Source organism: Canis aureus, chromosome 11 (assembly GCF_053574225.1).
Source record: "Canis aureus isolate CA01 chromosome 11, VMU_Caureus_v.1.0, whole genome shotgun sequence".
Lineage (NCBI taxonomy): Eukaryota > Metazoa > Chordata > Mammalia > Carnivora > Canidae > Canis > Canis aureus.
Genome location: NC_135621.1, coordinates 47,987,765 through 48,000,934, shown reverse-complemented (window position 1 = coordinate 48,000,934; position 13,170 = coordinate 47,987,765). Strand labels below are relative to the sequence as shown.

General features: G+C 50.4%; 1 protein-coding gene across 3 annotated transcripts in view; it reads left to right on the top strand.

Annotated features, from left to right (window-relative positions):
• The window catches only part of CNNM4 (cyclin and CBS domain divalent metal cation transport mediator 4), a 39,873-nt gene extending 26,703 nt beyond the window's left edge, over positions 1-13,170 (top strand). Inside the window, exons 2-8 of one of the 3 annotated variants that reach the window (XM_077915173.1) lie at positions 1,819-1,962; positions 2,324-2,458; positions 4,254-4,423; positions 4,666-4,762; positions 6,388-6,450; positions 10,056-10,237; positions 10,548-13,170. In XM_077915173.1, the coding sequence (XP_077771299.1) occupies positions 1,819-1,962; positions 2,324-2,458; positions 4,254-4,423; positions 4,666-4,762; positions 6,388-6,450; positions 10,056-10,237; positions 10,548-10,745 (989 nt within the window). In that variant the 3' untranslated portion in view covers positions 10,746-13,170. Of the gene's footprint in view, positions 1-1,818; positions 1,963-2,323; positions 2,459-4,253; positions 4,424-4,665; positions 4,763-6,387; positions 6,451-6,876; positions 7,093-10,055; positions 10,238-10,547 lie in introns of those variants that run through there. The other 2 variants (XM_077915174.1, XM_077915175.1) reach the window with 2 other exon arrangements.

The window sequence follows — 13,170 nt, the reverse complement described above, 5'->3', positions numbered from 1 at the left end:
GCCTCTCCCCCAGAGCAGTCGTGGCCCCAGTCAGTCCTTCTAGTTCCACTGCTATTGATTTAGGTTGTTTTGGGTTTGAGTTGTTAAAAACAACATTCTAATGAACCTCTTTGCTTCTGTGTCTTTCTGCTTTGGGGAACGTTATATCCAACTTCCCACCAGTGGAATTAATGAGTGCCAGGTTAGGGACCTTTGGTTTTGAGTCATGCTGCCAAATAGGCCTCCTGAAATGCGCCCGTTTACCTGCCCACCAACCAGAGGACTTCTGAGGGTGTGCTTGTTTTGCTTGTTTCCCCCAACACTGGGCATTACCAATCTTAGAGCATGCCAGTCTGGAAGGTGGTAAAAGCTACTTTGCTTTAACTCTGGTTCCTGCCTGATGGCACAGTTTATGCAGCTGGCTGCCTTAGACCACTGAGAGCATTGTTTCTGTCTCTAGAAGGCATTCCAGGGTGGGCAACCTCCAGCAGGCAGAGAGGCCTGGGGGCCAGATGAGTACCTTGCTGCCCGCTGGAGAACCTTGACGGCCCTCTTGTTCTCTCGTTGGCTCACATCTAGCAGACATTGGGAAGCTATAAGTTTTTGAATCTAGCCATGGATCTGTCTAGGTCTGGTCTGGGTGCAAGGTGCTGAAAGTTTATAACTCGGAGCTGGAGATGAGTGTATGATGAGCATACTTTCACACACAGTGACTGGCACGTGTGTGAAAGTTGCACAGAACACCACTCCCACCTTCATCCCATGTGGTATATCCTTTGATATCTTTTTCCTTTATTTTATTTTTTTTAAAACGCTGGTCCTGAGATCTGGTACTCCCTGAAGTTCGAGGAGTGTATCCGGGGTTGGGGGATTTCTCATGGCCTTGGAGACTTGGAAAATGCCCTCTGCAGAGAAGTCCATAGACTGGGGCCCTGAGACTAGGTTGTGAAGGGAAGCTGCCCAGGAGACCCTGGCTTGACCTTCTTAGCTCTCCCAGGGCTTTTCCCCTTAGGCTGCTCCAAACGTGTGTTCGTGTGTGGGGTACACAGTTCCATCCAAGCTGAAATGTGGGCCCAGCCCTTGGCTGCCTCCCTCTTGTAATGCACTGGGGCGAGGGGCATGAGAACCGAGTACAAATCTGGAAGGAAGGCCCAGAATGTCCTGCCACCCCACAAAGTTTCTCTGGAGGGTCCTTCCTCCCCACCCTCTGCCTTCTAACTTTCTCTTGCTTTAGGTTGGAGGGGTGGCCCATCTCTAATTATAGTACTTGCCTGGCCTAATTACAGCCTGTACTAATTTGTTAATGGTTTTGGGAACTGAGAGCCATTGCCTTGGGCAGTATCACGGCCCCTGGGTACATGCTGGGGAGTTTGCCAAGGAGAGCAGAGGGAAGGAATGTGGCTCTGGAGGCCCCATGGGCAGCGGGGGCCGTCTGAGGAGCCCCATGTCCAGTTGGCACACTCATGTCTCCAACCGATGGCTCTGCTGTCCACAGGTTGTCAGTGTGGGTCTTTCCCTTCTCCCGGACTCTCAAAAGACCCTAATGTACAGCACTGGGCAGGACCTGGCCATTTTCATTCTAATGAAACAAAAGGTCTTTAATTAAATGCCTTAAGATAAAAAAACAAAACAAAACAAAACAAAAACCTTTTGTTTTTCCTTTTTATAAAAGCAATATCTGTTTGCAGCAGAAACTTCAGGAAATACGGAAAAGGGGAAAAAAAACCACTCATGACCCTACCCCAGTGACTCATGACCCCAAATGTGTTAACATTTTGGTGGAGGCGTCTCATGACTGGTCCCTTTGCTCTTGCCTGACTCATTGCATCATCCCCCCAGGGAAGTCTCACCTGGCCATCGTGCAGAAGGTGAACAACGAGGGTGAAGGTGACCCCTTCTATGAGGTGCTGGGCCTTGTCACCCTGGAAGACGTCATTGAGGAGATCATCAAGTCTGAGATCCTGGACGAGTCGGATATGTACAGTGAGTTCCATTCCTTCCACAGGCCTGGAACCCCTTCCCTGCTCACACCCTAGGTGTCCCTAGGTTGGAAGGCCACAGTGCAGGGAAATGGGAGGCCCAACACTCTGAGACCCAGGAACTCGATGCCTCACACTGGCTAGTGTGAGCAGTGGGCACGCCACTTGGATCAGTGAGATGAGGCCCCTTTGTTCCCTCTGGCTTTCGTGCCTCAGCATCAAGCCGGGGGCCCTGCCCTGAGGAGGACACTGCTGCTTGTGTGTGGAAGAAGTGACTGCAGAGCTGGGAGTTGGCAGGCAGGTCCTAGTCTGCCCCTGGGTCAGCGGAGGACAGTGTTCTCAGTTCTAGATTCTTTCTCTTGCAGCTGACAACCGAAGCCGGAAACGAGTATCTGAGAAGAACAAACGCGACTTCTCGGCCTTCAAGGATGCTGACAATGAACTCAAGGTGAAAATTTCACCTCAGCTGCTTCTGGCTGCTCATCGCTTCCTGGCCACGGGTAAGAGCAAGAGGAGGGCAGGACGTTCTGGTGTTGGTGGGATACAGTTTCGGAGGGGGACTTCTGGGCCTCTGGCTACTTTCTCCCATGGGACAAGGGCTGTGGCAGGTGAGGGGTGGAGGGAAAATGTGGCTGTCTCAGAAAGGGGTCGAGGCAGCCTCCCTCCCTGCCTGGGGCACTCCCTGTGATTTGTTCTCTGTTGATGGGTTGCCGCTGTAAACCTCTAGGAAGCATCCAAGTTAGTTTCGAAAAGAACCATTGGGAGTACCTGAGGTGGGCACTGGGGCTCCCCAGAACCATAGATGCTGGGGAGGAGGAGGGAGAAAGAGGCCCTCCCACGTGCTGTGGGCCCATACGCTTATCTGGCTCACGCTCTCCAAGAAGCCTGGATCCAGCTGTTCTCCTCACTTCCCACTCCACTCTGCCTGCATGTGCGGGGTCCAGCAGGACTTTACCTCTAGATCAATGACATTCCTCTTCTCCTGATTCAAAGCCCCTTTGTTGATTTGAAAAGCTCCTCCTGCCTATTCCGTCCCTCGCCCCAAGTCTCACTTCTTTCTCAGCCCTCACTTGCTGAAGTGTATTAATTCTTTATTTTTCCTGCCAGGATATTGGTGATGGTGCTAATGATAATAATGATGGTAACATTTATGAGCACTTTCCATCCGAGAATGTGTCTAAGTGCTTTATATGTATGATCCCATTTAACCTCATTGTGACCCTATGAAGTATTGGTTTTGGTTTTTTTTTGTTTGTTTGTTTGTTATTTTTTTTTTTTTTTAATTTATGATAGTCACAGAAAGAGAGAGAGAGAGAGAGAGAGAGAGAGGCAGAGACATAGGCAGAGGGAAAAGCAGGCTCCATGCACCGGGAGCCTGACGTGGGATTCGATCCCGGGTCTCCAGGATCGCACCCTGGGCCAAAGGCAGGCGCCAAACCGCTGCACCACCCAGGGATCCCTGGTTTTGGTTTTGTTTTGTTTTTAAGGAGTCTTGTACATAATGTGGGGGCTTTTTTTTTTTTTTAAGATTTTATTTATTTATTCATGAGAGAGACAGAGAGAGAGGCAGAGACATAGGCAGAGGGAGAAGCAGGCTCCATGCAAGGAGCCTGATGCGGGACTCGATCCCAGGACCCCGGGATCACGCCCTGAGCCAAAGGCAGCTGCTCAACCACTGAGCCACCCAGGCGTCTCCACAATGCAGGGTCTAACTTGTGACCCTGAGAGTCATATGTTCCACCGATTGAGCCAGCCAGGCTCTCCAACCGTATGCAGTTTTTTCTTTCTTTCTTATCTTTCTTTCTTTCTTTTTTTTAAGATTTACTTATTTATTTTAGAGAGAGAGAGCTAGAGTGTGAGCAGGGGAGGGGCAGGGGAGAAGAGGGAAAGGAGAGAACTCAAGCTGACTCCCCACTGAGCGCAGAGCCTAATGTGGGCCTGATCCTACCACCCCAAGATCATGGCCTGAGCTGAAACCAAGAATCAGACACTTAACTGACTGAGCCACCCAGGCGCCCAACCCTATGAAGTTTTTAATCCCCATGGGGAAACTGAAACACCCGTTAAGTAATTTGCCCAAGGTCATGCACTATCGGTGTAAGAGCTGCCATTGCGGCCCAGGCAGGTGGGCAGGCAGACTCGGGGCTGACCAGTCTGGATCCAAGGGTGCTTCCTTCACACAGAGGTGCAGAGCCAGAGGGAAGGAGGGTCCGGGCAGTAAGCAAGCACAGTGACTGTGTTCCCTGTCTGCCTGGCCAGGGCCCCTGTGAAGTCTCATCTTCTCTCTTCCTCCAGAGGTTCCCCAGTTCAGCCCCTCTCTGATATCAGAGAAGATCCTGCTTCGGCTGCTCAAGTACCCAGATGTCATTCAGGAACTCAAATTTGACGAGCACAACAAATACTATATCCGCCATTACCTGTATACCCGAAATAAGCCAGCCGACTACTTCATCCTCATCCTGCAGGTGAGTGGCCTGCTCTATGCCTGCTCTCCCCACTTCACCTGCCCCAAGCCTCTGCTCCCCCTTTGCCCATCCTCCTCCTGAGAGGCCACCTTTGAGCCTCCAGGTCAGGGTGCCTGAGCTATTCAGGGCTCTGGAACCAACTCTTCCTTGCCCTCACTTCTCCCTCTTGCCTCCATTGGTCTTTTCCTTGGTTGAGTTTTCCTTCTCAGTCTGTTTGTCACCTTGACTCTGTGTTCTTCCAGGGGAAGGTGGAGGTGGAGGCCGGCAAGGAGAACATGAAGTTTGAGACAGGCGCCTTCTCCTACTATGGGACCATGGCTCTGTCCTCGCCCACCACTGGTGAGTCGTGGACTGCATCTGTGCTGCCGTCTAGCATACCTGGATGGAGGGAGACCTGTATTGGCACCCCAGAACCTAGGGCAGTCCAAGTGGCTCAGAGGAGAGGGCCAGAGCTGCCAGGGCCTAGTGGAGGTAGTCCGGAAGAGTAGTACCTGGCTGTTTCAAACAGGACCCCAAGAGTGGGCAGGAAGAGGTGGGAATGGGAATCTGAGCAAAAGCCTGCAGGGAGCTGAGAATATGTCCTGAGATGTGAGACCAACCTGCCAGAGTGGTGGTGGCAGGGGTGGGGGAGAAGACCATGGAAGTAAGGGCATGTTGGAGAGCCCCCAAAAGTTGATGGCACTGGGTTGTGATAGGAAGCAAGAAGCCATTAATGGCCTTTGAGGAAGGGGAGGTGTGATAGCAGACTGAGCCAGCTGGACAAGTAGCTATAGCAGCCAGAATAGTGAGAGAAGGCAGGTGGAGGGAGGCTGCAGGGTCTTGCTCATGGAGACTGGGGCAGGGGAATTGAGGTGTAGGGGGAATGAGGGGGTCCAGGATGTCCATGGTTGGGAGCCAGGGCCTGTTTGCCAGGCAGTTTGCAGATGGGCTTGACTTTTCAGGAGGCTTAGCCACTACCTTTTGGTTAAGGGCTGGTTCTGATGACATAAAGGGACTGGGGGCAAAGAGGGAACTGGACACACCCCTCCGAGAAACGTTGTGGGAAATCCAGGGAAGGGCCACTCTGGCCACCCTGGTGCCTTCTGCTTCTCTAATCCTGGGTGGCTCAGGCTCGCTTTACCAGAGGGGCCTTGTGGCCAGAGTGGGCACCCTGTAGGCAAGACCCAAGTCTTGCCAGACCAGCTGCTTGCTAGTTTTGTGCCCCCTCTGCGCCTTGAGTAGGACTCCAGGTGGCCACAGACTGGAAAGTGAAAGTCCACTTTGTTGCTGGGGGACAGGCCACACACCGAGGTGTGGTGTGGCTGGTGGAGAGCCTCTGTGTTAGGCCTGTTGCTGTCCTTTGACAAAGAGGATGCTGTGCAGGCCCAGGGCAGCCCCGTATACTGATACAGCTCAGCTTCTCCACTGGTATGACACAGCTCTGCCCTTCTCCCAGTGTGAGCGGGCTCCAGGAAGGAAGCAGTGGGGAGGCAAGGCTCCAAGGAAGAGTTTTGGAGCAGGGGGCCCCTGCCTGGATGCCTCGCCTTATGGAGGACTTCCCAGCCCCTCCCAGGAGCACCTCTCGCCAGTCAGCTGGGGGAAATCTTGTCTAGAAGGGCACGCAGTCATGGGACATTTCTTCCAGGCACTCTTTCTCTGCAGCGATGCCTCAGATGCTTGGGTCAGGGTCCTCAGCTCCATCCTTTGACCTGGAGGCACTCAGTTCCCACATGGAGTGGCCAGAAGGGAGAGGGATGGCTTCTGGGGGGCCCTGGCTTCACTGGGGGAGCTTCTGGCCATCTTTGAGCAGGGCTTAGGTCTGCCCTAAGCTCCCTCCCCATCAGCTATGTCTCCCTTTCTGTTGTGCCCCCTCTGCCTAAGGGAACCTGGCCCCCAGCAGGTGTGCTTCTCTGTCCTGTTCCCGTGGTTCCATGTTCTGCCTCCTACACCCTCCCCGTCGCTGACCTTTTCCTCTTTTGCTCCAGTGCCTTCAACCCAGGTCGGGTGTCCGCCTGGCAAGCGGAACTCCCTGCTCTCCTGGCTCTCAGGTAACATGGCATGGCTGGAGAAGTTTGCACTGCCATCTATCGCCTGAGCCCACACACCACAGCTCTATTAACCTCTCCCAGCAGGCACTGGGGCTCCCCATGTGCATCTTGGGGTATCCCACCTGTTCACACTTGTGGGCCATCCTGATTTGCACCGGCTCTGCTTGGCCTCAGGCCCAGTTACTGGGTGGCTTTGCCCTGGTCCTGGAAGGGCTTCCTCAAGGTCTTCTGTCCTGAGAAGACACACACACACACACACACACACACACACACACACACAGGGTGGGAAGGGAGGGTTGCTTCTGGCCAGGCCAAGTGAGCCCAGCTGCCCCCCCCCCCCGCCCCCAATCAAGGCCTCTCACACACATCAGGATGCTTTTTCATCTCATCAGCTTTCTCTAAAAAACTTTCCTCCTTTCTTCACAGGCTTTGCTCTTCATTCTGTGGCTGCTGGTGTCTGCCTGCCAGGGGGAGGCAGCCGCCGGGCATTAGAAGTGCGGCCCCGGGCAGACTGCCCTGTTTGAATGCTGTCTGCAGTTGTTAGCTAAAATGATTCCAGGAGCTGACTTACTCTCAGTCTTTTGTTCCCTCATGTCTGATGGGAACAATACACGCGCCCACTTCTTAGAATTGTCAGGAGCAGTGAGAGAATGGGTATGAAATGTTTGGTTAGAGCTCAATTTTTATTTATTCTTTTCTCGATCACAACTAAAACGTGATGTTCCAATCAGAAAGTATCAAGGCAAAGGCCCAACGCTACATGCTGTTTCTGGCCTTTGATATTTTATACCCCTGAGTCTTATGCAGGATAGCCAGCAACTGGTTGACCGGACTCAGTCATTTCAAGGGACTGCCATCCTGTTTAGATGGAGGCAGCAGAGGGTGGCAGAAAGTGCTGGTCTCCCCATCAGAATTCTGGCCTGGCCTGGTGAGCCCTGAGGAGGTTAAGAGCATTTACAAGTGCCTTTGAGCTCCAGTCTTGGAGTGGAATATAAAGCAGCTCCTGAGGCCCCAACAGTCCTAAAATCCTATGACCAGAGTCCATCATTGCCCATTTTATATTTGTACAGCTTGGTTTTTTTCTTCTCAGCTGTACCAAGCATATTTTACTATTGATTCTCTTTAAAAAAAAAAAAAAGAAAGGTAAAAAGGTGACTTAGAAGTCACTTGCCCTTTTCAAACAGCTATAATAGGCTATAATTTGGCTATAATAGGAAGTGGGACGCTGCTAACAGCCTTTTTGAGTGGATGATGTCTAACGACAGCAGAATGGACCATGTTTGTCCTCCTTGGCCAACACCTCAGTCTCCTTCTCTCTTCTGCACTTGCTCTTGCTTCGAATTGGCCAGGAGTTCATGCATCCATGGCTTAGATCCTGCTGTTTTGACCTAACACAGGAACAGACATGCTTTTTCCATAAGCTTTCTAGTTAGAACCATACAGTATTCCCAAAGCACACGTGCCTTCATTTGTTATCCCTCCTTCATGTAAAGTCATTGGGATCTGTGTTCTCAATAACACCATGATGTAAATCTCTTTATGAGAAAACTTTCTCTGTGTTTATGATTATGTCTTTAGGATATCCTTTCAGAAATGAAATTACCAAGTTTAAAAAAACAAAAAACTTTTTTTACACATTTATTCTGTTTTATTTTATCTCGTTACAATTTAATATAATTAATTTTTATTTTTTTGAGAGCAAGTGAGTGAGTGTGAGGGAGAGGCAGAAGGAGAGAGAATGAGAATCTGGAGCAGGCTCCATGCCCAGTGTGGAGCCTGACATGAGACTCGATTTTATGACCCTGAGATTATGATCTGAGCTGAAATCAAGAGTCAGGTGCTTAACCACCTGAGCCACCCAGGTGCACCAGATCTTATTTGGCCCTACATCCAACTTGGGGCTCAAACTCCAAGATCAAGAGTTGCACGCTCTACCACCTGAGCCAGCCAGCACCACTTACTCTGTTTTAATCATAAAAGTGGTATAGCTCATTTAGAAAATTGAGAAAAGAGGTAAAAAAAATCTCAGGAAAATTAGGAAGTATTGGTTTCAGCTCAGTCATGATCTCAGTGTCCTGGGATCAAGCCCCATATCGGGTTTCTCACTCAGTAAGGAGTCTGCTTGAGATTCTCTCCCTCTTCCTCTGCCCCTCCTGCTCGCACTCTCTCTCCATCTAAAATACATAAATAAAATCTTTTAAAAAATAGGCAATTAAGTAGTATCATAATTTCATTATGCAGAAATAAACAATTCGTATTTTGGTATATTTCTTTTTAGGGCCTCTATTTTTGAAAGACTGCATCACTAATTTGTGTTGTTTTTAAATTCAGTTTCTCGAGTGTTAATAAGCATTAATCAAAAGCTTTCCATCATCCAGATGATTAATGTGAAATATTAGGTAATATCCATAATATTTGTGTTTCTTTTCTAGAACTTAGAGATGTTAATAAGTTAGGATAAGTAATGCACACACGTGATCCTCTAATGATTGTACACTGCCCAATCAATCATAGATTATCCTGACTATATTTTCCTAGTTTTAGGAATGAAGCGCAAAGACAGTACTTAGTTAAAGCTGCATTGGTCTTTCAGTCACCGGGATTCCTTATGTTTGCTCTCTTCACCCAGCTGTTTGTTAGAATAGCTAACTTAGTAGTTAGTTAGTAACTTACTGCTCAACTAAGTAAATAAGCTTAGTCCACTTCCTGTTTGTTTAAAAGAAGCCAGCATGCCTTCACAGTTAACTTTGTGCATTTCAGGGTTTTCTAAGTGTTCTCAAAAATAAGAGCTAATGATGTCCGATATGGGTACATTCTCTTTCTCAAAATAAGGAGCCTGCTCCTTCCTCATTTGTGGTTGAGTCATCCCCATTTCCTCACAGTCAGCTGCATGGAGGCCTTGTTGCCCCTCACAGAAAGAGGCGCCTCCCCCAGGCTTCGCCTCAGGGCAGGGGAGACGTGGCCCAGCCTGGCCTGGATCTCTGGGGGCTCTGGGCACCTGTGACAGGGACCTGCCACGCCTGGCCCCCTTGTCAGATTGCCTGGGGGCCAGCAGACGCAAGTGGGCAGGGCTCTTCCACACAGAACAGATCATGCGCAGAGCACACTTTTGACCTCTTAAAAGCATTTTAAGAGGCGAATAGGGCACCATGTTGAGAGGTCTGTGTGGACACGTCATGAGAGGGTACAAAACTGTATGTTCTTCCTTTTAATGTAACTTAAAAGTATGCAGTGTATGTCCCTTGATAAAAGCTGCTGTGGAGACAAGGACAGTGCCTGGTCTTCCGTGGCGGGGTCATCACTGTGTTGTCCTTGACTGATGAGGTGTTGGGGAAATGAGGGGTTCTGGAGACATAAATTTCATGTCTTTGGTTTTTGGTTTCTGCTTTGGTAGGCTTTTTAATACTTACTGCACAACACCTCTAAGCAGACTAACTCCTTGGCTTTGAGGAGGTCAGACTTTCTGCAGTTGGAGCTTGTTTGTCCCCAAGAACTGTTCCCGTTCCCGGTGGGGCTCCTGCTCCCAGGGGTCCACAGGACAGGTTAGACGAGAGGCTGTGAGGGGTACCAGGGCTGCCAGCCTGACCACGTCTCTCTCCCCACAGACCACTCCCCATCCCACCCCACCACCCTCAGTCGCTCAGCCTCTCTTAGTTACCCGGACCGCACGGAACTCTCGAGCACAGCCACCTTGGCAGGCAGCAGCAACCAGTTTGGCAGCTCCATCCTGGGCCAGTACATCTCCGACTTCAGCGTTCGGGCGCTCATGGACCTCCAGTACATTAAGGTGAGGGCTCCTGTGTGTCTCCCATCTGGGCAGCGCTGTCTTCCTTGCCCTGGGCATTTGGATCAGTCTGCCTCAGGAATCAGCAAATCCTTTCTTTCATCCACCACATGTGGTATGAAGGGCCCAGGCCCAGGATGTGTCCACTTTATTCTGGCTCCTCACTCTTTCTAGAAGCTTGCAGAAACTTCTGCTGATCATGTCCTCTCTTCTGGACTCCCAGCACCCCCACTGGCTAGCTGTTTCCCTGGGTCTTGTGAAGTTTGCCTCTTGGTCCCTGCTCCTCTGTGAACCCCATCCCTTCCTCCTACAGATCACTCGGCAACAGTACCAGAATGGGCTGCTGGCCTCACGAATGGAGAACTGCCCTCAGTTTCCCCTGGATGGCTGCACCATCTGCACGGACAACTTAGCCGGGAAGTCTGAGCTGCCCGTGGTAGATGAGACCACAACTCTTCTCAATGAGCGCAACTCTTTGCTGCACAAAGCCTCCCACGAGAGCGCCATCTGACAGGAGGGCCCGGGGCCCCCCGCCTGCCCCGCGGGGGTCTCCCCAGTGGGCCCACATGAAGATAGGGAGCCTGTTAGGCTGGAAGGGGTGCAGATAGCCTGTCTAATTGAGCAGCCAGGTGGCCCCCAGTGTGGGTTGTCTGGCCTCTGACAGGGACCTCTGAATAGCTCCAAGGTAGCAGCTGCCCAGAGCTGGACTGGCAGGACAGTGGGCCAGCTACCATGAGCAAGGCGGTTTTTTACTGAGAGAATTTCTGAACTAGGCTCACTGCTCCTCTTTTTAAATATTATTTTGGGAAAGGAATGGGGAAGGGAAGACAGGGTTAAGGAACTTTATTTAAAACAACATTTTTTCCACAAAAACTTTAATTAAAAGGGGTAGGGTTTCTCACCCCGGGAAGCAATAGCCATAATCTGCTCCCAGCCATGACCTTCTGGCTTATGTCCCTGACTCAGGGAGCCCACTCTTCCTCCTCCCCTCCTCCCCCTCTTCCCCCCCCCTCCTCCAGAGATGGTATCCTAGAGGCCTGCTGGAGGAAGGTTTTCTTTTGGGAGCAAGACAGTTCCTTTCAAGAAGCAAAGAACCAAATAGCGCTGAGAACAACTGCCTGGACACATGCACTGAGGCTTGTTTGACGTCGCTGAGGCTGAGGGATTCTGGGTAACTGTGATGAGGGACATGGTACTCCCAGCTACAGAGAGGAGCACACCTACTCCTGTCAACTGCTGGATCCTGGAATTTCCTAGAACTCTGCTGATGGCTTTCCTGGTGAGTTGAGCTAGGCTGAGGACTTATTCCTGTCTCTACTGGTTTGATTCAAAGTGTTAAACAGGGTCTCACACCTTTAAGATTGCTCATCCCTGTGCTCCCCAGACCCTGCCCTTTTACCAAAGGTTTCCCCCCAGGCGGGAGAACATCTACATTACAGGTGACTTGTGTAAGAAGCTCCTTTCATTTCCAGGAGGGAATCTGGTCATGGGCATCTGTGTTGTTAGCAATTTCATCCCCACAATGAAAGTCAAGTGTCAGTCACTGACCTATGAAGTCCCACTTTCCAGACTCCCTGCTTCTCCTCCCCAAACCCCATCGCCTCTTGGGGATTAAGGACAACAGGACATATCAGAAGCCAGCCTAAGCAGGTTCTTCGTGCCTTTTCCTCTGTGGCTGAGGCTTACCCAACCTTGTGCACACACTTAATAAAACCCAGGAAAGGAGGTTTCCACCTAAAAGGCACATAGCTGGCCGTCCTGTTTCCCCCATCTGTGTAGTCCTAACCTGAGCTGTCATCCTGGCCTTCGCTGAAGCTAGTGGTACTGGATCCTGAGAGTTCCACCCCCACGTGAAATTCTACCCCAGTGCCTTTCCACTGGGGCTGAATTAGGCCCTGCTGCAGAGCTCCAGGCTGGCCACTGTTGGAAAGGCTGTGGGACTAAGGTCCACGTTGGCCCTTTTGGCCCGTTGGTACCTTCTGTCAAGTGGAACAGTTGCTGAGGGCCCAAGATCAGGCAAGGGAGACTGCACACCTTCCACTTAAGTAGTATTTATTGACCCTTTCCTCAGCCAGTGATTTGTCACCCCAAGTGCTCTGTTTTTCAGGCGCCTGGACAATCCTAACTCTTGGGACCAGGAAGTGTCTTGCACCAAGTATACTTGCCCCTGGCCAGTTCTGAAGTCTTCCCTAGTCACAGAATTTATTCCTCAAAGTCTGGAGAGAAGGTGGGGACACCTATGGGTTCTCAGTCATGAGGGAGAAAAAACACCAGACCTTATTCCCTGTTGGGGAAACCCCTCAGTTTTCTACAGGAGCAGCTTGCTTTCTGAGTCCACATGGGAGCTTGTAAAGCTATGTTCCTGAGATACCTGAGTGCCAAGTGGAGCAAACCGCATTGGCCTGAACCAAGTGAGTGTGTGAAGTAAAAGGAGCAGGTGCACACACTTCCACAGCTACCTCTTTGCACACACAGTTACTACCAAGAGATGGTCCCTCAACCCGTCCCTTTTTCCCACTTCTAATCACTTCTTGCAGAGGGTCATAATTATTTCCAAATATTACTGGTCCGATGACTTCCTCCTCCCAGTGCAATTTTTCACTTCCTATTCCAACCTCTGGTTCCTGGGCTGAGCCATACCCTGGAACCGGCCCACCCCCATGTAAGGGTCTTCCCATGTAAGGGAGACCTCCGCAAATGGCCTCCAAATGGGTAGGCAAGTCACAGCCACCATAGCAAATAACTCATATTTATTTTGCATAAGATTTTAATTTGTATATTTTTGTGATTTATTTTGGCATTGTTATGAGTTTGACTCTCGGGGAGTTTTGTTGTTATGACTCTTGTGTCTTTTGTCACAAGACAATGATAATATTTGCTAAACAATATATGGAATTTATTTTTGATTGGTAATAAAAAAGGAAATATGAAATCTT